General features: G+C 34.2%; 1 protein-coding gene across 3 annotated transcripts in view; it reads right to left on the bottom strand.

Moving 5' to 3' along the window:
• LOC138709026 (protein croquemort-like) overlaps positions 1-26,131 on the bottom strand; it is a 152,673-nt gene that overhangs the window by 35,951 nt on the left and 90,591 nt on the right. For all 3 annotated transcript variants that reach the window (XM_069839490.1, XM_069839489.1, XM_069839488.1), the window contains exons 4-6: positions 14,748-14,889; positions 6,637-7,064; positions 2,873-3,164 (exon numbers count right to left, since the gene is read on the bottom strand). In XM_069839490.1, coding sequence (XP_069695591.1) covers positions 2,873-3,164; positions 6,637-7,064; positions 14,748-14,889 — 862 coding nt within the window. The remainder of the gene's footprint in view (positions 1-2,872; positions 3,165-6,636; positions 7,065-14,747; positions 14,890-26,131) is intronic.

Raw genomic sequence — 26,131 nt, 5'->3', positions numbered from 1 at the left:
AGAAACGTGTTAATATCTTCAATTTGATGAAATAAATTTATAACCTATGTGTATGAATTAATCAACCTATATTATATTTGTGTTCTATAATTTTTAAATATATATATATATATATATATATATATATATATATGTCCTACTTTTCACGTGCGATATTATTCTTCTCTAGTGTTAATATTATATTATAATATAATTCCATTGCCGCTGTAATTTAAATTTTAGTTCCTATTTTATTTTACTTATTTATTTTTATTAATATTTTTTATTTTCTATATTTCTCTTATATTAATATTGTATTATATAATTTCTGTAACTCTAATTTTAATTTTATTTCCTATTTTATTTTATATTCTCTTATAGGCCTATTATTATTTTTTTTTTATTTTCTATATTTCTCTTATATTAATATTGTATTATATAATTTCTGTAACTCTAATTTTAATTTTATTTCCTATTTTATTTTATATTCTCTTATAGGCCTATTTTGTTAATACTACTGTATCTCCTTTTTTATATTGATTGTATTATTTTATTTCTTTTTCTCTTGTTTGTTTTTAATTATATTATTTATTCCGTATATTTAAATTTAAATTTAAATTTAATATGATTCGCGGACTTTTAGCTTTCCTTATAGCTACATATATAGGAACGGAATATGTAATTACATACAATCCGGGCTCTAGTCATAGCATTATAAAAAAGTGTTTTGATTAATTTAACCATCTTTTCCCACATTTGTGTAAAGATCGAGTAATGGTTTTTTTAGTACTTTCGTATGAGCGGAGAAAAATGTTTAAAACTTCATATGTTATTAGCACCTGAAATAATGAAGGGAAACATCACATTTCGAAGGCCAATCAGCACAGAAGCGCGATTACCACTGTTAAAATTAACTTTTCATCACCCATTTTAAGAATAATCTGTCTGGACAATGCACCAGCACATGTTGAGTGGGAAAGTACTGAGAACAGCCAACACACTTTTCTCCGAAGACCAGCGAAGACATACGAATGCTGACGATCGTCATCAGCCGTCTCGGAAATTCCGCTAGGGTCGTGTTGCGAGAACCCTGTCCGTCAGGACCGGCAGCCGGTTGCTTCCGTTCGGACAAGTGAGCGTTTGCCGTTTAAAATACATGCATACGTCTCTCGTAGAATATTTCCGGTTCGTTCCGTTCCGGTCGGTTCGTGCCAGTGAGCGTCAGTCAAACACAGTTTTCTTTTGTAATAAATTTAACATTATTTTGCAGAAATTCTAATGTATAACTTCATAGACAAAACGTAATACTTAAACAAAGTATTGATAAAGTAACAGCATAGAAGTGTATTTAATTTATGTATTTTTCGATCTTTGAGAATGGAGAAATTTACACAACGCAGAACTGCATGCATTGTATTCTTCACCTGACATAGTTAAGAACATTAAATCCAAATGTTTGAGATGGGCAGGGCATGTAGCACGTATGGGTGAATCCAGAAATGCATCTAGTGTGTTAGTTGTAAGATCTGAAGGAAGGAGACCTTTGGGGATGTCGAGACGTAGATGGGAGGATAATATTAAAATGGTTTTGAGGGAGGTCTGATATGATGCTAGGGACTGGATTAATCTTGCTCAGGATAGGGGCCGATGGCAAAAATGAACTTCCGTGTTCCTTAAAAGCCATTTGTAAGTAAATAATGGAACTTGCAAGTAGGTGTGAAATGTGGACATATGAAGTAGAGATGAAGAAAACTGTCGCTCTCGCTTGCTATGTTCGTTGCAATTTACCTTTCGAGTCTCGTCTCGTCATTCTCGTGCGCTTCGAGTCTCGCTCATCATTCTCGAAAAAACACTTGGTCGGCGTGGAAAGATTTCGTAACTTTGAATAACATACATCATTGAAATGAGACAAAAAGACAAAACAGAACAGTATCTTAGTTATCAAAATGTTCTGGTTCTATTATATGATATTACCTATGGTTATATAAATAGAAAAAAAAGTTCTCAAATAAATTTATCTCTCTAAGAAACATAAAACATAGCCTAACGTTAATATCTTAACTTGAGATTGCACACTCGATCTCAAACATATGAAAAGAAAATTCATAGCCTTTTAATAAGGGCCTAACAATTAAATAAAGACTGGGGAACGGATTATTATACACTGAAAGGTAGAGATGTTGTTTCAGATAGGCTACTTGATTGTTTATACATATATAACAGTTGCCAAAGTAAATAAAAATGAGGTCAGGTATAAACAACTGTGGCGATTCAAGGCTGCTTGACGTTCGGGACTTCGGGAGTGATCAATCTCGACGTCTCAAAACACTCACAAGCAGTCTTTACGTCAACGACGCGACATAGGCGTATACAACATTGTCGTGCGGGTTTTCGGCTTTGCGGGCGCTGCTATACCTGGTAAGGTTTATCTTGTCCCATTAGCAATAAAACCAAGTCCCTTCAAATGAGGGTGGAGATTATAGGAGGGTTGTAAATTTTCAGGATTCCTTTCAAAACTTTGTTATTGTATAGGCTACCGGAACTCAGTTTCTCGAAAGACAAGCTCAGTGACGGAACTACACGGTAGGAAGAGAGATATTTTGTTATTTTATTTTGTACTATAGAATGTATCAACTAGTCCCTTCCGCCACTGGATGAATGGACAGCATCGCTCCACTCCCCCATTGCCATAACAATACAGACGAAGTAAAACATATCTCCTTTCTCTCTCTTTTCACAGTGAGACAAGATACATCACACAGACTTTAGTCTTGCTTTCTCGATCGTTTTTCATCTCTAATATGAAGTCTCTTCACATGTGGAAACATACAAAACTTCTTTATAATGTATAGCACTCATAAATCCAAAGTACACAAATCTCCGACTTTCTTACCGGTTCCAGCGTGAGATAGAAGCGATGTTTACTCGCATCGGGCATCACGCCATTCAGCAGACGCGTGTAATAGGGGTCCGCGTCCAGGAAGTGTGGGTAAGACACAAAGGCGGGGGCTCCATGGCGGCATGACGACACGTTCAGAACACCTTGGGGCACGCACTGTCCTCCACAATTGCACCAGTTGTCGCCGTCCAGCGTACCATTGTCCACCAGCCTCTTCCCTAGAACGAACCGGTATCCAGGAATGCCTTCAACTTCCGTGTCTTCCGAATATTCAAACGAAATTGACCTGCAAACAGATCGTTTCAAGTCTTTGTGAACTCCCAAGATATTCCCCGAGCATCCAGACTCTAAATATCAGCTGGCATCGATAGGGGAAACTGTTATACCTCTAAACACTTTTCACATTTTTTTTTATTATTTTGGGAAATGAAATTTTTAAAATAAAAAATGCATTACACGATTATTGAAGATTTCTTTACAACTTCCTGTATGTATTTTCCTGTTTTACAGATCTATTAAGGATGGAGAAAATAAAATGAAGGGATATGTAATGTGTTCGAAGGTACAACAGATTCATGTACCTTAGAACATACTCTCTTTTAAATTGGAACACATGGAATATAGGTGGGAATATAGCTGTAAAAACTGACAATCATATTTGAAATGTATTTGTCATCATAAATCAGACCGGACTTCTCTGATTGAGATTTTATTTCCTGGAAGAGCAATAACTGCTTCAACAGCTTTCTTCAAGACATCGAATCAATTGTGGGCCTCTTAACTCTAGACTTACTTAGTGACATGATCTTAAAATAAAAGAAAAACAAAAACCGGTAGTATCTTGTACCTTGGAAGATGTTCCATAGTACAACATGTTTTGTGTTCAAAGGTACAAGAGGGTGCACGTTTAAACAAATATGGCTCCCAAGACTAGAGATTCGAATAAATCATGGAAATTAAAATATGTTATTACCAGAAACCGGAAGTTTAGGCATTATGAATCATTAAAATAGGCAGGAAAAAAGCCATCATAAATAGCTAAAATAGGCACGCAAAAAGGCATTATAAATAGTTAAAATACCCAATAAAAGGCAATTACAAAAACCTTCCACTAGACCCACAGCCTTGCACTTTCCACAAAGGGATTTCGGCAGCAAGAAAAGCTTTACATAATATTATGTCGAATGCAAACTGAGATTTTCGACTCGATGTTGCAATTACTGTTGGAAGCAAAGAAATCTTCTTCCCAGTAGCCTTGGAAAGTGCGTTTTTGTGTTTGGTTGTACTGACATGTTGCGATATGAAATAATTAGCTAGCTACAACAACGTCGCAATGAAAACTGAAAGAAAAATAACCGTTAAAAATAACGTTAGACCAGCACTCATTGCTGCCTTGTCAAATAAACACAAGCGATAATTAAAACGCTTACTGTTATACATTTTTGCACGGCAGCACTCACTGTTGCAAAGAGAATATGAACTGACTGAAAGACAATAATATACATTCTGTGAAGTCACTTTCATTGTAGCGGTTATAGAAATAAATTAAAATATACCTGTAGGAAGTTTTTAATAATAAATTAATAAATAATAGATAAAATAATCAAATAAAGTCAAAAAGCATTTATTTTGTAAATTAGGCATTTATATTAAAAAAGGCAGAAAAGGCAACACAAAACTGTGACGTTTCAATCACAAAGGTATAATTCGTACAGATTTACTTTCAAAATGAATATAAATTTAACACATTTAAAAAGGCATTCTGCCAAAGTTCCTGTCTCTGGTTATTACTCACCACATGATAGGGAACATACCGTATAATCGCCGCGGTCTCATGCTTAGGTCTTTGAGCGGCCTCGTGAGTAACATTCGGCAGGTCTTTGAAATTTAATTGTATTGTTTTCAATTTCTTGTTTCGCCGCTCCAATCACTCTCCTCGATTTCAATGTTGCAACCAATAAGCTGCTTCCATTATAAAATGACACCTACTTGTCTAATCCACGTGGACTAAAACCGAGGTTGCAATGTCTTGTGCTGAGGACGAACATTAAGGTATGTGATTAAAAATTATTATTAAAGAGTTATTATTAAGAGTTAAGAATGTCAACGTACTCGTATATGAAATGATAATAATAATAATAATAATAATAATAATAATAATAATAATAATAATAATCGTAATAGCCATTTCACAGTATAACAAACTAGTGCTTATTCTTATCGAGGAAGTAGACGTGACAACGTGACGCTTAGAGTGAAACCTACAGAGCAACAATCGGTCGGCAAAATTATGTTTTAAAAGCACACCGCACATTATTGTATGATGCCGGCATGTTAAGTGTGAGGATGCGGCAATAATACTCGAAACAAATACAATCTGGTTTTGTATTAGAAAACATACAGGGACATCATTTTATTTTTACTTCAATTTTTATTGTACCTGAGTTTTTGAATGTACTTCACTCCCACCCCTTCTACTAATGAAGTTCCAACTGTCCTCTACACACAGATCCAAGACCGCATATAGTAAACAGCACTGAGTTAGTGAGTATAGTACGTTCCAGAAATATGTTCGCGTTTTCCAGTGACGAAAGAGCTTTCAATATTGAATCATATTTTCGCACAGGTACTGTCGTCCATTTGCCTACGTCGCATCCCTATTTCCTCCACCTGCTTCTGTTCGCCCCTCTGTAAAAGCAGGGCTGTCTTAGCTCTTTTCTGAAAACATTAATTTCTGTTAGGAATTGGACGTTTACGTAATATTATACAACTGTTTAAAATAACTTAAATAAAAGAGCCTCGTTAAGTAATTAATTGTCACGTGATTTCCCCCCTTTCTACGATCCTACGGCATAACCACTTGGACGGACAGTAGATAGCATATCTGAGTAATTTTATCTTTTCGGATCGGGCAGAAGTGAAGATTGAATTTACAGTACGTAAGGTACTCTTTTATAGGGTAGGTACAAAATTATTTCAACATGAGTTACTAGTACGAAGGACGAAACTGGCATTGGAATTAGATGCAATAGTCTATAGTGCGATAATATGCACAAAAGAACTGAAGCCTGTATCGAAATGAACGGCCACCATTTTCAAAAATGTGTTTAAATATCCATATTATGATTATTTTTCAACTTAACTTCATTCTCTATATTGTACGCTAATGTGCTGTAGACAGTATAATATACACTGCGTAATGAATACGTTCGCATGGCTAACTCAGTTCGTGAGTAAAAACACTTATTCTTAATACATTACTGTATTAAGATTAAAGAAAAACCTAATGAAAATTATCGAACTCAAAATCGCGATATTTCCTACTTTACGTAAATGGATGAACTACTTTTCTTCCCTCCTATATCTAGTAGAGTGATTTGTTTGTGTTTTACGCCAGTATCATCGAACTACAGTCGTGGAAGGGGGTAGTAAATTGTGTTTCCGGTTCTCTAAAGGTATAGCCAGGTTAATATTAAAAATGTTAGTAAAAATAAAATGATGTCCCTGTATATCAATGAACGAAATGTTTACTTTTGGTACTAAAAAAAACTTCTTTTATCTACAGAACTCACACTTTGCAGTAAATCAAACCGAAACTACGACCAGAGCTACTTAGCGGCTTTCTCTATAATCTACTTCAGTTTGAGTCCTGTAGGTAGCAGAAAAATTAAAAACCAAAAAATGTTCAAAGGTACAACAGTCTCCCCTACTCCAGGCCACAATTCCTACCTAATGCTTCCAGGTTCACCCATACTTGCCTGCAGAGATCAGAAGAGAACATCTGTACAGGTTTGTCCCGCGTCTGTCCCGGAGGGAAGAGTTCACCGGCCGACCCGTTCACCAGTCCGCACTCGGCCTCGTAGAAGTCTGTGCGGTTGTCGTAGTTCCACTGCTGCAGCTGTCCCACGCGCGAGATGTCCTCAGCGCCCGTCTCCATGTTGTACATGCCTTCGTAATCCGCCGATCCATTCCGCTGGTAGAACCATCCGAACTTGTCTGCCGGTATCTTGGCTTGAGCTAGATGTGGCATCTTTACTGCCATGGTCAGGATCGGGTCGCTGTAGCCTTCGAACAAGAGCTCTCCGGTCATCTTTGTGATCCAAATCTTCTGCCCAGTCATCCGCAGCGCTCCGGACAGGGGAACCAACACGAAGGCACTGCGGTACCGGGACACGGACGTCGCAGACTGCAACAGAAACAAATTGGTATCGTATTATAAGTAACTCTTGTATACACTTTTATCCAAATCAAATTGTTGTATTCTTTGTATTCATTCATATGTATGTATGTATACTTTTTGCTGGTTGAGTGGAAGAGAAGGCCTTACGGTCTTAAGTCTGCCACTTAAAATAAAATTATTATTATTATTATTATTATTATTATTATTATTATTATATTAGCGTTTTGTTACAGCTCTATTAAGCCTAATATTAAACCCAGCAGTAATTTGGGGTGCATTTCCCCCACCGAGAATTCGTGAAGCATCTGAATTACTTTAGCGCAATTTTAAACTATGTATGATAAAATTCCAAAATACCGAATTAAAATTAACGAGTTTCTAGCTTTCAGCCATCAGTAGGTTATCTTAAACAGTGATGGGATCTTTCCAAAATACAGGGTGTTTCCGGGCTAGTGTTACAAATTTTCAGGGATGATGGGGAAGGGCACATGTACCAATTTGAGATAAGGAACCATGGTCCGGAAATGACTGAGTCAGAAGTTACAAGCAAAAATAGTTGTGTGGAAATGAAATAATTTTATTCTTCTGTACACCTTATTTATGTGTATTTATCTGTACATCTTACACATACTATATTCATCTCACGTTGTTTACGTTATCTACTTACATTATTCCATTCAGTGCGCTGTCTGAGGGATGGGGACAGGAAACTACACTAAAGCAATGCAGATGGCATAATGTGTAACGGACATGGTCGGTCCTGATATGCACGTCTGTAGACAGCAGTATATGTGTACAAGTTGCAGTGTCCAGTCGATCAGTCCTAGTGAAATGGAGGAGTACACGAGAGCGGAATATGCACACATGATTTTCTAATACGGACGAGCCAATGGGAACAATAGAAAAGCTCACAGATTGTATCGGGCAAGTACCCACGTAGGAGACATCCGGCCCATACCATCTTTCCACGACTGTTCCAAAGGTTAACGGAAGGAGGGAACGTGGTGCCAAATTACAATTCCATTTCCACACAACTATTTTTGCTTATAACTTTCGACTCAGTCATTTCCGGACTAGGGTTCCTTATCTCAAATTGGTACATATGCCTTTCCCCATCATCCCTGAAAGTTTGTAACACTAGCCCGAAAACACCCTGTATAAAGATATCTAGACCTACTTTTAAAATTGTGAATTAACATAAATTATAGATGCTACTATTTTGCTTAGTTTTTAAGTTCAAAAATAGAATAAGTGATATATCTTCTAAGGAAAGCATGATGTATCCATCACACGCATATTCATATATTGGGTGTCCGCCAGATAGGTTGCTAAGACACACCCGAAATTGTTCGAACTTTGTTTATGGCGAATTCAAGGTCGGCCGCCGCGAGTCATGCTATCTTGTAACCGGTTTGTTACGCAGTTAAGTTGTGAGTGTGGTGCTGGTTTAAAAGTTCGAAGATATTGGGTATCGATTACAAAATTAACTTCATGCAGTTTCCAACAATATTTTCAACAGTAGGCCCTGATGCATGTTGAGGGGAGGGGTAAACGCTTCGATAGTTTGATGTAATGGTAAGTACCATTTGATTATTTCTAGTAAGTTGCCGGTGAAGTAAGTTATGAGACTCATAAGTAACATCCAAGCGCCGTAGAGTTTTGCCGACAGCAAAATACTGGCAGACGACTGTTAATTGAAGTAGTACCGGTAGTGGCAGCGGTAGTAATACTCGTATTACTATGATTATTATTATTATTATTATTATTATTATTATTATTATTATTTTATGAAGTGCGTTAATGGAAAAGTGTAAAACATTAAAATACGCCTTATAAACACATTTCCTGACTTACTAACGTCATCCAGTATCTTCCAGTTGTTTCATTCATTCTCTCCCGAGGAAAAGAGCAAAATATCATCACTGATTTATTAATAACAGCACTTTTATGATGTGTAAACTTAAATTTCCATCTCCTTCAACTAGACAATTTAATATTTCCTATAATGTACAGCTGTCAAAAAAAAAAGTGGCCGCACTCGTGAACAGCGAATATTTTCAAAGTGCACTTCGGGTCGCGGCGATGTTACACGATGCATGTGCTTGTACAAGCAGTTCCGGAACTATGAAAGTGTTCCATATCTACGCCTCGTAGACCAGCGGTAGAGTGCTTGTTTAATGATTCAAAGGTCGTGGGTTCGGGCCTTCTTCAAGTTTTCATTTTATTTTTTAATCTTTCTTTAGCGATGTAAATGGTATTCAAATTATCATTTATATCCAGTTATCGTTCTTTATGGATATCACGTTGTTTATATTTTGTTATCGTTCTTTAGAGATATGAACAAAATTCAGGTCATCATTTGTATTCTGTTATCGTATTATAACGATATGAATAATAATTATTATTGTATTTCCAATGGGGGTTAGCCGTATTTTACATATGTATGTTAGGGCTATACTTTTATACACAAAAAAGATAAGCATAAAGAGAAATGGAAAAGAAAATTAAATTAGCTTACGCGATGTAAACAAAACGTAAACAATCCGTAAATTAGGCATTGCGATTGCAAAACAAATATCAGGTATCAATTTGTAACATACAAAAACATTAACAACACACATATGTAACACTTCCATAACACAAATATGCAGCTTTCCGTACCATACATCATAAATTAATACACAATAGTCACACAAACACAATCAAACCATAATTACGACATTGCGACGACATCAAGCATCACATACATAACAAATCAAGCATCCGTTACAACACATACACTTCAACATAGTAACCACACTTTTAAAAGTTACAAATTTGGCTCCAAGAAGAATAAATAGGACACTGTTACTAATTACTATTCTTCTACAATTTCTTAAATACATCTGTAATAAATCTGTGAAATTCCGATATGAATAATATTCACGTTTTTTATATTGTTATCGTTCGTTAGCGATTTAAATAATATTCAAGTTATCATTTATATTCTGTTTTCCTTCATTAGCATTATAAAACAATATTCAAGTTATTTATATTGTTATTGTTCTTTCGCAATATATTAATTAAACAAACCGATATTTATCATTTATATTCTGTTATCGTTCTTTAGTGAGACTGTATAAATAATATTCAAGTTATTTATATTGTAATCGTTCTTTAGCGATATAAATAATATAAATTTAATATTAGGTTTGGAAAAATCCAGTTGCATAATACTGGTATTAGTTTTTCTTTTTGTATTATTACATACAATTGAACCACAATAAAATGAAAAGGAGTAACGAGGAATTGAACCTGAGACGTTGACATCTAAATTCCGACGTTCGTCCGCTGAGCTACGAGAGCAAAAGTGTGGAAACATTTTTGGAAAAATTGGCCCAATCACACTCTAAGATCTTCTGATGATTCGTAGAAGCTAGTCCAGGATGCTGGGGGCAAAGGCTAATTGAGATTTCCCGGTCTCTGACCGGGTCAAACATCCTGATAGAATTAATATTTAACCCTTGCCGTGACTTTCGGTGAAGTCCGGAGGGCCCAATTAGTCAAATCCACTCTCCTCATCTCCACGCTTGGGCCCCTTGGAATTTAATAAAATGCGAAAGAGATTGTGGTGTGCGGAAAGCAACGGGATGTTACCGCATTTAGGCCTATCCTTCCTAAGAAAACTGCAAACATGAGCAAAGGAAGCTTTTAATAGAAGAAGAAGGATCTTCTGCGGACCTCTGGAAAAAGAACTAAGGAAGAGACTAGTGAAGTGCTTTGTGTGGAGTGTGGGATTATATGGGGAAAGAACATGGACATTACGACGAAATGAAGAGAAACGAATTGAAGCATTTGAAATGTGGATGTGGAGAAGAACGGTGCGTGTAAAGTGGACAGGCAGAATAAGAAATAAAATTGTGTTTGAAAAAGTGAGTGAAGAAAGAATGATGCTGAAACTGATTAGAAAGAGAAAAAGGAATTGGTTGGGTCTCTGGTTGAAAAGAATAATAGACGACATTAGGATATGTGGATCATATGCGGAGACTAAGAGGAAGGCAGAAAATAGGAAAGATTGGAGATTGCTGGGTTTGCAATGAAAGACCTGCCCATGGACAGAACACTTCAGAATGCCTGGAATATCGTGTCTAAGAACAGTCGCTATTTGCAAAGACTAGTCAATTCCATGCCCACTCGACTGCAAGATGATCGAGATAAGAGGAAGATAGACTAAATATTGAATTGTGGCCTTTTGTTTTGTTTTTTGAACGATTAATTGTTTGAATGTTTTAAGGCCGACGCCAGTAAATTTGTTATGTTTATGCCACGAAAGATATTTGATTGAGAATAAAATCTTTTTTCTTTCCATTTGCAGCCACAATATCATAATGATAATGATAAAGTCATGGCATAATATATTAATGAACCTGATGTTAATTACTAAAATAATCATAAAAGAAAAAGGAGCCATTATGTCTAGTTTGTCTCTCTCAAAAACAGAACAAAAAAGGACATAAAAAGCACGAGGTTGTAGTCGAACGCAGGACCTCATGAATAAGAGGCTTGAACGCTACCATTATGCTACCGAATAACACACAGTATACTTCAATTATAACTGTAGATATCAGGCAACGTGGTCCAACAACATGTAACATCGCCTGTCTCCGAATTGTAGCGAAGATACCCGAAGGGAACATTGATACAGGAGAGCGGCCACTTTTTCTTTTGACAGCTGTACCTAAACCACTTCCTATCTATTGAAGTAGTCAAAAGTATCGCATCACACTTTCTCAACAGCTCGAATACTTCTCGGGTGACAAAGCAATTTGCTTTCATTTCAAAACAACGATTTCACAGTTATTCAGAATTAAGTAAACTATTTTACACAACTAAAAGATGTGGAGTGTCCAATTAAAAATATCGTATTTTACTTGTCTTTATGAAAAAATCGTACTTTAAATACCTTGGCAAACATACTTATTATAATACTGTATGTTTTCATATTTCCTCAAATAAATCAATAAAATACGCATACCGGTAATACTACTATTATTATCACGATAATATTGCATTGCAATGATTTTGTATCATTAAATTTTACATCTGTGTCATAAACATCAAATAAAAATACAAAAAGTGTTCTATTTGTGAATAATGTATTTGTTATTTATCTTCTCAACCTTTTTTCGTCTCGTGCGCCCTTTCACCATTCATTATACAAGTACTATCTTTCCTCCTTATATTGACTCAAAAAATAATGCTTATAAAATTAAAAATATTTTATTTTATATATTAATGTATATAATTTATCTAATTTATTTGTATATTATTGTCCTCTTTCCGTCCTAAAACCCTCAAAATTCCCCCCTGGTTAGGAACCTCAGCTTTAGATTGTATGAGCGTGCCGAGGGATTATAAATTACACCTTTAGTGTGCCACATGTTGAAAAAGATTGAAAAACTATGATCTAGGGTCACATAACTAAATTCAATATAAGTATATAATGGTAAAAACGACTTCATTTATTATTTAATTTGTATTGTGAAAATGTAAATGCACAAACTTTGGGATTAAAACACTGTAATGTTACGACGCCGTACAGCAGTAAGCCATACACACAGCTGTGTTGGGTTGGTTATCTAAGCAATAGGCGTTTGACATAAAATAAATACAGCAGAATTTAGGGTCCAGGGGAAGAACCTGCTAAGTTACATTTTGCTGTTTTTACAGGAGAGCAAGTTTAATGTTTCAAGGTCCATTACATTCTATTGTATCTGAGTTATCATTCTTCAAATATATCTGGCTTAATCAAGTTTTTACTCTGTACAATTAAACCACTGAAATCTCTACTGCCTGAGGTATTACATGGTATCCAAAACAAAAAATTGAAAATTTTGGACTTAACAGGTTTTTCCCCTGGACCCTTCGATTTTAGTCGTTAACACCGTTTCCAGCACATGCGACGGTTACGAAAATTAACAATCACTGTATAGCGACAGTTATTTTCGAAAGTTCACCTTTGACAAACTATATGTTTACAGAATTTTCGGCTTATTAAGAATTTAAATTTTTGCGGACAAGAAGACCTATAGAATTTTATAAATTTTATATTATCTTTGTTTAATCATTTTATTTTAATGTATTATTAATGTTCTAATATTCGTTACCTCGCCTGTGCTCTCTTTTACTGCGTGCTTCTTTCAAACAAAAACAGTATCTTTTCAACAAATCGATTATTAAATCAACACTAGAAAATTTCATTTTCAAATGCCAATGATAAAGAAAGAAAAAGTTTCGTATCATTAGATACCTTGTTTAGAACAAATTTTGGTCATATATAACCCTACACAAGTAAGTTTATACGCAATACATTACATAATACAACGCTATATCACGTTTTTGGACATATTCTTTATATTTCATCAATGGAAAAGCATTTACATTTACTCTGCACTTTTACCCATGTTACTATAGCGAGTAAAAATAGTAAATTTTACCACTAAGTTCCTTAGTCTTGGGTTTTATCTATTTTCTTCCTTCGTTTTTTCCGAACTTAAAAATCCTTAGATACTATTCTTAATAATGTCCCAGGGGTCCTACGCTGTTATATATAGTGATCTCTTAGACCATTTGATAGATTTTTTAATATCAGTGTTATGAGTCCATTTATTCAGGAATTATGTATATATAATATACTGATAATAATGTTTATTCAAATTAAAAGTTAATTTGATATCAAAACAAAAAGTGATTATGAAGTTGAAATCAAACCTAACGATGTTTTTTATTTTGTTTCTTGTATAAAATGAAAATATAAATTATACGAGTTCCCCAGTATGTTCTGTCACTTTTCGGAAAAATTAATTGTTACATGCAAAATTATTTTTACTTGTCTTTGAGAAATTTTCCAATCTCCAAAACTCCCAGGCCAAGACCCTTAGTGAAAAGTATTCCATTCGTATAAGATTTGTATCCCTTGCCAAACACATTTTTATGTATGAGTGAATAGAAGAAAAATCTCATAGCATATTGTACCACTTGTATCACTTTTAAATGTCGATTGTCTAAAAATTAACATATTTGAATTTATTATAATATGCATATAAGCTATTTCATGTTCGTAAAAAAATTAATCCCATATAGGCCGACTGTATATATAGTGCATACATTTTATCTTTCCACGTTTGCGGATGTAGAGCGGAAGCGGCAGTGCATAGCACAGTTGCACACATGCGATCGTGGAAAGATAAAATGTATGCGCTATTTTTAAAAAGTAACATTTGTAACTGAAGTCAAAATTTCTCAAATTCAGTATTAGAGAGCATTTCATACATGTAATCCCAGAGAACGCAAGTTCATTTCTGCATTTAGGTATAATAAATTATTTATTTACTTAAGAGGATTTCCTTGTTATCGCATGCAAAATAATGGTAAAAATATCCTATCTTCAAGTCATAAAAATAATACGATTTATCAGAGCTATTTCATGTTTAGTGATGTGTATACATATTAAGCTTTAACATACAAGAAGGATCGTTATACTAGAGTAAATTTACTCCCCTTAAAATTATATTTATAAAACACACTGAGTACAACTTGTTCATCTTTCTTGCCATTACTCTATTTTTTATATCTCACTAACACTAAAAACTGCAGATGAAAAAGTTAATATAAGTTCTGAAATAAATTACTGATGCTAAGCAAACATACCAGAGCTACCACGTTAAGTGTGGTAATGTTATCCTTCAGCGTGCCGTTGGATTTCTCCTCGTCGAAATACCACCTCTTTATCTGTTTATAAGATATGGTATGGTTTTCGTTCCAGGTTATATTCACCTTCTCGTGAAATTCTCTGTAATAATGAAAACAAATACGTACACAATGAGATGACTACGTAATTACAGTTAAACTATACACGCAAGGAATTATGAAGGTCTTGATGACATGAAGTACATGAGGTACGAAATTATTCTGTTCCCTAAATACATAGTTGGGTACGTACCACAAAAAATGAAACACGTAAGTAGAAACAAAAACATGATGAAGGAATAAGAACAGAAGAGGCAGGTAGAAAATTGTTTGATAATGATATAGAAAGAAAAAGAAGATGGAAAGAAAGAAAGAAAGAAAGAAAGAAAACGAGTGAAAAGATAAGGCATAATAAAAATACATAAAAAGGAATAAAACATAACAAAGGAATAGATAAAAGAAAATGTGAAATGCAACGAAGGAAACATTAAAGACGAAGATAAACAGAGGAAAGAGAAACAGGAAAGGATGACAGAAGGAGAGAGATGAATATAATGAAAAGAAGGAAAATTGACAAGGAAAGAAAGATTAACAAAGAAGAAAGAAAAATAAAAAGATAAAAGCAGAGGAAGTAAATAAGAATAGAGGAGAAGACTTAAAAAGGAATAAAAGAAAGAAGAAAAGAAGATTTAAAAAGAAGAAGTAAAGAAGAAGAAATTCATTAACAGACAGAAGAAAAAAGTAAATATTTAAACTTTCATAATTGATTACGATTTCACACTAATGTTATTTACTTAATATTTTACATTAATCCATACTGTTAGTTTTTTTAATAGAAATTCAAAGTTTTATATATCTTAAATTATTATTATAATTGTTAAATTCATTGTTAAACTGTTTAATTGTTGCACAAATTACTCGTATTCTGGGCCCTCGTGGTCAAATGCAGTTCAGCAACAGACGAAAATAAATAAATTTTATTAGTAGTCATAAACAGGGCGGAAAGAAAATTAGTACGCGAATTATAGAGAGAGACGATAAAAGTCGACATTATGTAGAGAAGAAGGAAATAAATATTGTAGAGGGAGAAGAAAAATAAATGTTATATAAAACAAGAGAAAATACTCGTATAAACGTGAAATAAAATGAAACATATGAAACAGGAATAAAATAAAAATATGAAAGAGAAATGAGAAGAAAATATAAAAGAGAAATATATAGAAAAGAAAAAAGGAAATGAGAAGAAATATAAAAAGAAAAATCGGAAGAAAATATGAAAGAAATAAAAAGAAAATATGAAAGGGATTGAGAAAAATATGAAAGAGGAATGAAGGAAAATATAAAAGAGAAATGAAAATAAAACAAAAAGAGGAATGAAAAGGAAATAAAAGAGAGAAATGATAACAGAAAAAACGAAGAAAATATAAAAGATAAATAAGAAGAAAATATGAAAGCGAAATAAGAATATAAAAGGGAAATAAAAGAAAATATGAAAGTGAAATAAGAGAAAATATAAAAGGAAATAAATCAAAATATGAAAGAGAAATAAGATGAAATTATCTAATAGAAATAAATGTAAAATATGAAAAATAAAGAAGAAGAAAATACAAAGGAGGCAAAATAAAAAATATGTAAGAGAAAGAAGAAGAAAACATAAAAGAAAAAAAATAAGAAGAAATTATGAAAGAAAAGGAAGAAAAAAATATGAAAAAAAGTAAAATATGAAAGAAAATTAAGGGAAAATATGAAAGAGAAATTAAAATGAAGATATGAATATTAAATAAGAAGAAAATGTAAAAGGAAAATGAAAAGAAAATATGAAAGAGGAATAAGAAGAAAAAATTAGAAGTAATAAGAGGACGATATATAAGATAAATAAGAATAAAATATGGAGATCTAAGAAGAAAATATGAAAGAGAAATTAGAAGAAATATGGAAGAGAAATCAGAAGAAAATATGAAAGTGAAATAAGAAGAAAATGTGAAAGACAAATAAAAAAAATGTGAGAGAAAGAGAAGGAAAATATGAAAGATAAATATTAAGAAAATAGGAAAGAGGAAATAGGAAGAAAATATGAGAGGAAAATAATAAGAAATATGACACAGGATTAAGAAGAAAATGCAAAAGATAAATAAAGTACGTTAGAGAAATCAGAATAAAATATGAAAAAGAGAAATAAGAAGAAATATGAAAGAGAACTAAGAAGGAAATATGAAAGATAAATATTAAGAAAATAGGAAAGAGGAAATAGGAAGAAAATATGAGAGGAAAATAATAAGAAATATGACACAGGATTAAGAAGAAAATGCAAAAGATAAATAAAGTACGTTAGAGAAATCAGAATAAAATATGAAAAAGAGAAATAAGAAGAAATATGAAAGAGAACTAAGAAGGAAATATGAAAGAGAAATAAAAATGAAATATGAAAAAGAAATACGAAAAAATATGGAAGAGAAATCAGAAGAAAATATAAAAGAAAAATAAGAAGAGAATAAGAAATAGAAATGAGAAGAAAGCATGAAATAAAAAATAAGAAAACATGATACATAAATATTAAGAAAATATCAAAGGAAAATAAGAAGGAATATGAAAAATAAATAAAAAGAAAATACGAAAGAGAAATAACAAAGTACGATAAAAAAAATCAGAAGAAAATATGAAAGATAAATAAGAAGAAAATACGAAATAGAAATAAGACGAAAATTCGAAAGAGGAATAAGAAGAAAATATGAAAGAAAAATAAGAAGAAATATGAAAGAAAAATAAGAAGAAATATGAAAGAAAAATTAAAAGGCAATAAAAAGAGAAATAAGAAGGTAATATGAAAGAGACAAAGGAGAAAATATGAAAGAAAAATAAGAAATTGAAACAAATGAAAAGAAAATAAAAAAGAGAAATAAGAAGAAAATATGAAAGAGAAAAAAGAAGATAATATTAAAGGGAAAAAATAAGAAAATATGAAAGAGAAATAGGGAGATATAAAAGAGAAATAAGTGAATATGTAAGAGAAAGAAAAGAAGAAAATATGACGAGAATGAAAAGAGAAGAAATGGAAGAAGAAAAGTTAGAAAAGAAGAAAAAGGAATAAAAATACTAAAGAAGAAAAGATGAAAGAAATGAATAAAAGGAAATAGAAGAAATGAATAAACTTAAAATAGGAAGTAATAAGAAGGAAAATAAAGGTCAGAGATTGACCAGACTAGAGAAGGAAGGAAGAAAAATGAGATGAAGGAGGATAGTATAACAATTATTTTAAAATAATACATAATTAACATGAATACTCGTGGTTTTGCATGCCGTTAAACTGAATCACGTTAAAAACCACAATCCAAAGTTCACAATATTAATAATCGGCATATTCATATCTCTAAACACGATAGATAATGCGTTCTCTGTCTCACAGACCGCAGCTTGAAAAAATTACAGATCCACGTCGTTGAGCAAAGATCAAAGACATCGTTACACTAAATCTGTCAATATTGCTTCAGTGATCTGAAGAACAAAGCCGAAGTATCAACTTAGCAGTGCACACAAGAGATAAAGGGCTCATGGCCACGTATTTTGCACAGCTTGTCTTCGCTCCGCACGCAAGAACAAACGTATCACTAGAAAGCATTAACGCTATTCATTAATACCCACCGTAATTAGTCTTTGAGTATTTTCATACACATAGGAAACTAGCATATCACCTTCCTTACGTAAGGTTATTAAATGGTCTTGCTAAAAAAATAATAAAACAAAATAACTAGAATGTAGAATGCAACTGGCGTCAAAAATATTTCCGTATTTTATTATAAGTTGTTACAATTTTCATATTTCATAAAAATATCTTTTTTTTTTTAATTTCGTACGATTTTTCGTCTTCATTAAAATCTTAAGTACCACTGACACGGTTTTTCCTGATAATAGAGATGATTTCCTGGAATCACTTGAAGAACTTAAGACACCCATTCCACCAACATTCAAGGATTCTCTAGAGCAAGTAAAATTTCCAAATTCCCCTTTAGAGCAATTGAACCAATAAATGAATTCGAGAAGCCAAAACAACATAAGTGGATCCTATTCTTTGTTCATTCTTTCGAAACCAACCAATGAGAGTTTTTCAATGTTGTCATATCTACTTAAAGTATTCATTAATTGTTTTCTGTCCAAGGGCAAGCCTTTTACTCCAAACCTAACATTCTCCAATGTTAACTATTTCCTGTCTCCCTCTTAGTCTCCGCATATGAGCCATATCTTATCTGATATCTTCTTCTGCTCCGAACTCTTCTCCCGTTCACCAATCCTTCCAGTCAATCCTTTAGCAGTTTCTTTTCAACCAGTGACCCAACCAATTCCTTTTTCTCTTCCTAATCAGTTTCAGCATCATTCTTTCTTCACCCACTCTTTCCAACATAGCTTCATTTCTTATTCTGTCTGTCCATTTCACACGCTCCATTCTTCTCCATATGGTGTACATTTCAAATGCTTCCATTCTCTTCTCTTCAGTTCGTCGTAATGTTTATGTTTCTGCCGCATACAATGCCGCACTCCACACAAAGCACTTCACTAGTCTCTTCCTTAGTTCTTTTTCCAGAGGTCCGCAGAAGACTCTCCTTTTTCTACTAAGCTCTCTTTGTCATTGCTACTCTCCTTTTGACTTCCTGGCAGCAGCTCATGTTACTGCTTGTAGTACACCCCAAGTATTTAAAGCTGTCCACTTATTCTACTGCCTCGCTTTGATTTCGCACGTTTACCTTCTTTATCTTTCTTCCGATAACCATGGTCTTTGTCTTATTTGCATTCATCTCATACTGCTCACAGCTGTCATTTAGCTCCAATAGCATATCCCTTACCATCGTCTCCTCTTCTACTAACAACGCCATATCATCAGCAAATCTTATGCATTTTATTATTCTTTCTCCTACTATCACCTCTCCCATGTTCTGAAAACAGTTATTCACCAACTCCTCCAAGTAGATGTTATCCTTGTCGTACTCCTCTCCCTATTTCACTTTCTTCTGGCATTTCTTTTCCCATCTTGAATTTAGTTACAATATATGAGTATAAATTTGTGTTTTAAACTGCCTTCAACCATCAATTTTGCTGTCCACTTAATTTCTCCCTCTTGTGTAACTGCATGGGGTTTCATCGTAGAAAACAATATTAACTAATAGAAGGTTTAATCTTCCGCCAGAAGAATTAAGGCTGGTCCGCAATAAATCGGGAACGGAAACGACAACGAGAACAGAAATGTTGTTAAAATAAATGTATTTAAATGTGAGTATTCACAATTAACGAGAAGCTTGCAGGAGCCAAGGACGGGAACGTGAAAATTAATTGTGAATGCTCACATTTAAATACATTTAATTTAATATTATTTCCGTTCCCGTCCTCGTTTCCGTTCCCGGTTTATTGTGGACCAGCCTTCATCCGTTTTATTTTTCTTTAGTGTGAAAAATTGAATTACCTAGTTCTTCTATTGAAGTCAGGATTTAATGATGCTGTAAAACTGTTTAATTGTGTAGATTTCCTTCATTTTATTTGGTTTCCTATTAAGTATAGACAAAACTATTAATCTCTAGATCAATCGTCCAGTTCAAAAGTGCGACAATTCAAAAATTGCCATTTTTTAGTTATTTATATTACTGAAAGCCCCTTTCAGAGCTTTTTCCGATTCAGTATTGAGAAAAGTCATATTTACAACTAAAAAGAAAAAAAAAACGAAATAAACTGCTTTAGAAATAATTATAACTATGGATTTCACTAAGTCATTACTAGTACATTTCGAAATGTATTAATAATGAACTGGAAGATTGTGACAAACTCATCCTGAATACTGACTCATTTCTAATTGTCGTGGTTATGAACTAGAACTCTGTTCCTTTCTAAATGATTTATTTGAAACTTTCAACTGAAGATATCTCAAAACTTGTTTTTTTGAGTTGTCGCACTTTTGAACTAGACGATCGAAATACTTTTTAGTAAATAATGGTGTAAACCTATTGCGAATAGTTTAGGAACGAATATAGGCGTATTTAGCATTTAAATATTTAATTCGTATTTTCATACTTTGACAAAATTTCCTTCATATTGTACCATTCTCTTGTTATAATGTTTCAGTTTGTTCAAAAACGTTATTATTATTACTATTATTATTATTATTATTATTATTATCATTATTATTATTAAACTTCAAGGTTTGGGCCCAATGACCCGTTCCGTCTCCAGGACTTCCGGCTTAAATCCTGGAGAATTTCAGTAATGGAAAAATTCCTCTGGCACCTTTACCTGCGCTGCGCAGGGTTAGTTCAGTGGTGGGACTGCCACCTCAGATCCTCTGAACTTGCATTATTATTATTATTATTATTATTATTATTATTATTATTATTATTATTATTATTATTATTATTAAACTTCAAGGTTTGGGCCTAATGACCCGTTCCGTCTCCAGGACTTCCGACTTAAATCCTGGAGAATTTCAGTCATGGAAAAATTCCTCTGGCACCTTTCCTGCGCTGCGCAGGGTTAGTTCAGTGGTGGGGCTGCCACCTCAGACCCTCTGAACTTGCATTATTATTATTATTATTATTATTATTATTATTATTATTATTATTATTATTATTATTATTATTATTATTATTCAGTGTTATTTCCAGAATTTAAAGCTGATCAGGTATAAAACAGCCATTGGAGTAGTACTTATTTATCAAGCAATGGTGAAATGAATTGGCAATAGAAATCTTAGTAGTTGGAGAAAGTATGCCCCAAGCCGCTTTGTCCACCAACAATTTCACTTGCACTGCAGCTGAACGCTTCGATGAAAGATCGTCGCCTTACTAAGCCACGGCTCGGCTTCGTTTCAATTATAATTAAAATATCCTACGTTGTATAGACTAAATGCTGCAAGCAGAGACCGGGACGTGATAGAAGACAAAGTATGATGAAGTTGAAGACAGAAATTGTCAAGCTAAAATGAACAGTTACAGATGTAGAGACGGATTACCTCGCAGTCCAATGAAGTAAGAATTTGATTCAATTGCAGTTTAAGCGTAGGACAGTCGCCTAGACTGATTACAACCGTCTGATGTGCTGAGACATGTACTCTACCCACGGACAAACTAGGAATACTAACTTGTCTCCATTAGAATGCACAAGATCTCTGGAGAATAAAGCGAAAGTAATCGGTTCTGCAGACAAAGAATTATGCTTCAGCAACACTGTATCACCAATGGGTATGGAGGGGGAAGATAGATTTTAGTCTCAGGTGAACTTCCGTGTCGCTAGATTCTTATAATATTAACAATCATGAAACAAACTCTACTGCCATTGGTTGATTAGCAAGTATCCTTGTCCCTCTCTCTGACGACAAAGTTTACGTCATCTGCCAGATATTATAGAACGCATTATAGTAATAGTGGTGGTGGTAGTGGTAGTAGTGGTGTCAATGGTAGAAGTAGTAATGGTGATGGTGATAGTGATAGTAGTGATGTAGTAGTAGTAGTAGTGTGGTGGTGGTAATGTAATGGTGGTGGTAGTAGTAGTAATGTAGTGGTAGTGGTGGTAGTAGTAGTAATAGTAGTAGTGGTGGTGGTGGCGATGGTGGTGGTGGTGGTAGTAGTAGTAGTAGTAGTAGTAGTAGTATTGGTGGTGGTGGTAATGTAGTAGTAGTAGTAATAGTAGTAGTAGTAGTAATGTAGTAGTAGTAGTAGTAATAGTAGTCGTAGTAGTAGTAGTGGTGGTGGTGGTGGTGGTGGTGGTGGTAATGTAGTGGTAGTAGTAGTAGTAGTAGTAATGTATTGGTAATGGTGGTAGTAGTAGTAGTAATAGTAGTAGCAGTAGTAGTAGTGGTGGTGGTGGTGGTGGTGGTGGTGGTGGTGGTGGTGGTGATGTAGTGGTGGTAGTAGTAGTAGTAGTAGTAGTGGTGGTAATGTAGTGGTGGTGGTGGTAGTAGTAATAGTAGTAGTAGTAGTAGTAGTAGTAGTAGTAGTAGTAGTAGTAATGTATTGGTAATGGTGGTAGTAGTAGTAGTAATAGTAGTAGTAATGTAATAGTAGTAGTAGCAGTAATGTTGTAGTAGTAGTGATGGTGAGAGTACAGTGAGTATCACGTAAGAGCAGTTCCTAAAAGGCTAATTTGGCCGTCTCTTCAGTGTTGCCAACTAAAACCAGTTATCACCAAAGAGGGAAAAATCACAATGCTACGTACCGAAATAATAATATAGTAATTAACAATAACAATATCTTGCTTATTTACCACATCTCATCTTTACGTTACGACGTGTTTTCTAAGTGGTTCAATAAATTATGAAATAGCATATTTTCCTCCTGAACTTTTCGCATATTATGTTGGTAATTAGGATTAATATAATCTAATATTAAAATGTATTTTGTCTCACAACATGAAATTCATTGCCTTAACTAAACAGTTTACGATTCACAAGACCTAACCTAAAAATGTACTGTAGTTTGATCACGTGAAATGATTAGTACGAATTCCGAAAACAGAACACCACTTTAAAATATACAGCTTACTTAAAAACTAACAAGTACTTTCTTTCTTGTGGAAGTCGCTACCATGCTATTTCCTCTCTTGGACGTTTTAATAAAAATCTAAACACGAAAAAATGTCATTAAAATGTCAAATATGCTGTATTTGCGTGCATGTTTCATACGAAGTAGGTCTATAAGCTACTTCTTATTTAATTACATTTACCTGAATATAGAGTTGAATTGGAATCACAACGCAACAGAACTGAATTGTGTATTGATATTAATATTAATGCCGGTATTAAGTTACTAATTAATTAATAATTCACAAGTCTAGGTACTTGCATTTTCATCAGTTTGCTTTACTGCAAACGTAACAGAAAATAACTGCCAGTTGTAGTATTTGTCAGTACCCAAAATTTGAAATGAAGTTGGTAAAAAGAATTCAACCTGAGAGCTATAAAATCACTATAATCCACTAGCATATGTAGTAATGCGGGGAAAGTGGTTAGGTTTCACCCTTAGGATATTACGTAAGCTGACCCGGACTATAATAGTGGCGGTAGTAGTAGCGCTGGTAGTGGTAGTAATGGCGGTAGTGGTAGTAGTAAGTAGTAATGATGGTGGTAGTGGTAGTATTGGTAGTAGCAGTAATGGTAGTATTGGCGGTAGCAATGATAGTAATAGTAATGGTGCTAGTGGTAGCATTAGTGTTTATTTTATTTAAATGCACCACCAACTGAAGCAAGCTTCCAATTATAGGTGGCTTACATTGTTGGTAATGGTAGTAGTGATAGTATTTTTGGAGATAGTGGTTGTAGTTGTGGTAATAGTGATGGTAATGGTAGCAGTAGTATTGGTAACAGTAGTGGTAGTGGTGGTAATAGTAGTAGACAGATAACACATCGCTATGTTAAAATCGGCAGCACTTTGAAGAGAACAACCGACAGGATCGCCACCCGTCCGCCGTAAGCGAACACGAGATGGCAGTACAGTCGTACAGTCGCTAATGCAATTCAAATGGGAATTATGACGTGACTCCTTATGTAACAACTAGATGGCAGCGCAGTAAACCTGACAAAAGTTGTTAACGTCAAAGCCTATAAGGCCGACCTATCTGTTACATATGATCTAGGGTAGTAGCCATGGTAATCGTAGACGTGATATGCCAATTCGCAGAAGAGCGTTAAACAAACATTTGTCGGCTCGTGACGGGAAACATTCGCAATCGCCAAGAACCATCCTAACACAAAACTCACACTGTGGCAAAATCACCATTATCTGTCACAGCGATTTTTCCGGAGCTGTGGCGGCAAAACGCTTTCACACCCCACCTCAACTGAAAATCTATTCAAAATGAACTTTCTCCATCTACAGACATGTCCGGCAAGCAACACCTTGCGTCATCAGAAGCAACTGAATGTCACGGCGATGTTCGCGTGCTGTCTAGCGACGAGCTCCTCCGCTCTTCAGATTATCCAGTAAATCAATTTCAAATGACACGACAGGAAGCAGTCCAGTGGGTTCAAGGCCGACGACCTACATACAGGAATTGACGGTCTGCAACGGTGAAATGTTCCGCCTATGGCAAGAAGAATGTCTTTCAACGACAATGAAAGTGAGTAACAGAGGAACAAAGTGTAGCTAACTCCAGCGAGAGTCGTGCGTTGTCTAAGATTACCATGCTAATCATTTTCAGTTTGTAATAGTACATAGATAGATGGATTTATTGAATAATATTATACATACAGATTTTATATTATCATAATTGTCTCTAAAATCCAATGCACGGGTCTTCTGACCGTACATGCTTTTTACCCAAAACAAGTCCTCTTTTGTAAGTTCCCCCCAAACTATGATTATATCCAACTACTCTCTAAAATAACACGCATATTAAAATGATAATGGCACAATAAAACACATTATATAATACATCCTAACCTAAAAGACATAAAAGTGTGCAGGTGGTTAGATACTATTACCCCTTCCTCAGTTGGTGTCACAAACTTCAACAGCTGAAGTTCTAATCTGTCTCGCCTTCGAGAGGAACAACCCAGTCTTTTGTTCCCATTCTCTATTCCCCATGAGGTCAAGACATGCAAGCGAACTCCTATTCTGACTTAGCATCGTGGGTGGTAGATATTTTCTCCGTACATGTTCCAATTCGACACACTGTAATAAAATATGTTTATAGGAGTCATTTTCTCTGCAAAGCGGACACAGACGCTCCCCTTCTTCGTTGACAATTTTATTACCCTTCCATGCCCCCAATCTTAGCCACGCTAAACCTGCTGTACTGTCTTTGTTACAAGAATTTGTGTATTCATACCTCCCCCAGTTAAGCATGAGATCTAATTGTAAATGTAGTGAGGACTTTTCCGAACATTGGAGATGTAATCTTCATCTGTTTTATTGTTTACAGCCATAAGTTCATTTTATTTTGGAGATGTTTACTTTCTTCCTACTTTTGGGTGGTTGGGCTTGATGAAGCAGTGATCTGTAAGTTATTATACTGCAGTGTGGTGGAACATAAGTAAGAAACTCTTGAGGATTCTTCCATTTTTCATACAATTTTAGTGGTTCACTGTAAAGAGATGCAATTTTACATTCATTATGGGTCTCCTTATTCATGAATTCATGATTGTCCTAGCCAAACCTAATAAAAATCTGTATCTTCATTAAGAGTACACTTGAAGTACATAGTAGTAAGAAGCTTTTCATTTTTCTCTCTAATCTATTTAATGTCCATTGCCATTATTTCTGTTTCTTTAATTATTTCTTCCATTTAATTTCTACATCCTTGTACGTTTCAAGTACTGAATCTTAAAATCCTTTTCCGTCTCGTATATCGTATCTTAATGTCAGTCTTCCGAGGCT

Source organism: Periplaneta americana, chromosome 11 (genome assembly GCF_040183065.1).
Source record: "Periplaneta americana isolate PAMFEO1 chromosome 11, P.americana_PAMFEO1_priV1, whole genome shotgun sequence".
Taxonomy (NCBI): Eukaryota; Metazoa; Arthropoda; class Insecta; order Blattodea; family Blattidae; genus Periplaneta; species Periplaneta americana.
The sequence above is the reverse complement of the archived record's forward strand: the minus strand, read 5'-3'. Positions and strand labels throughout refer to the sequence as shown.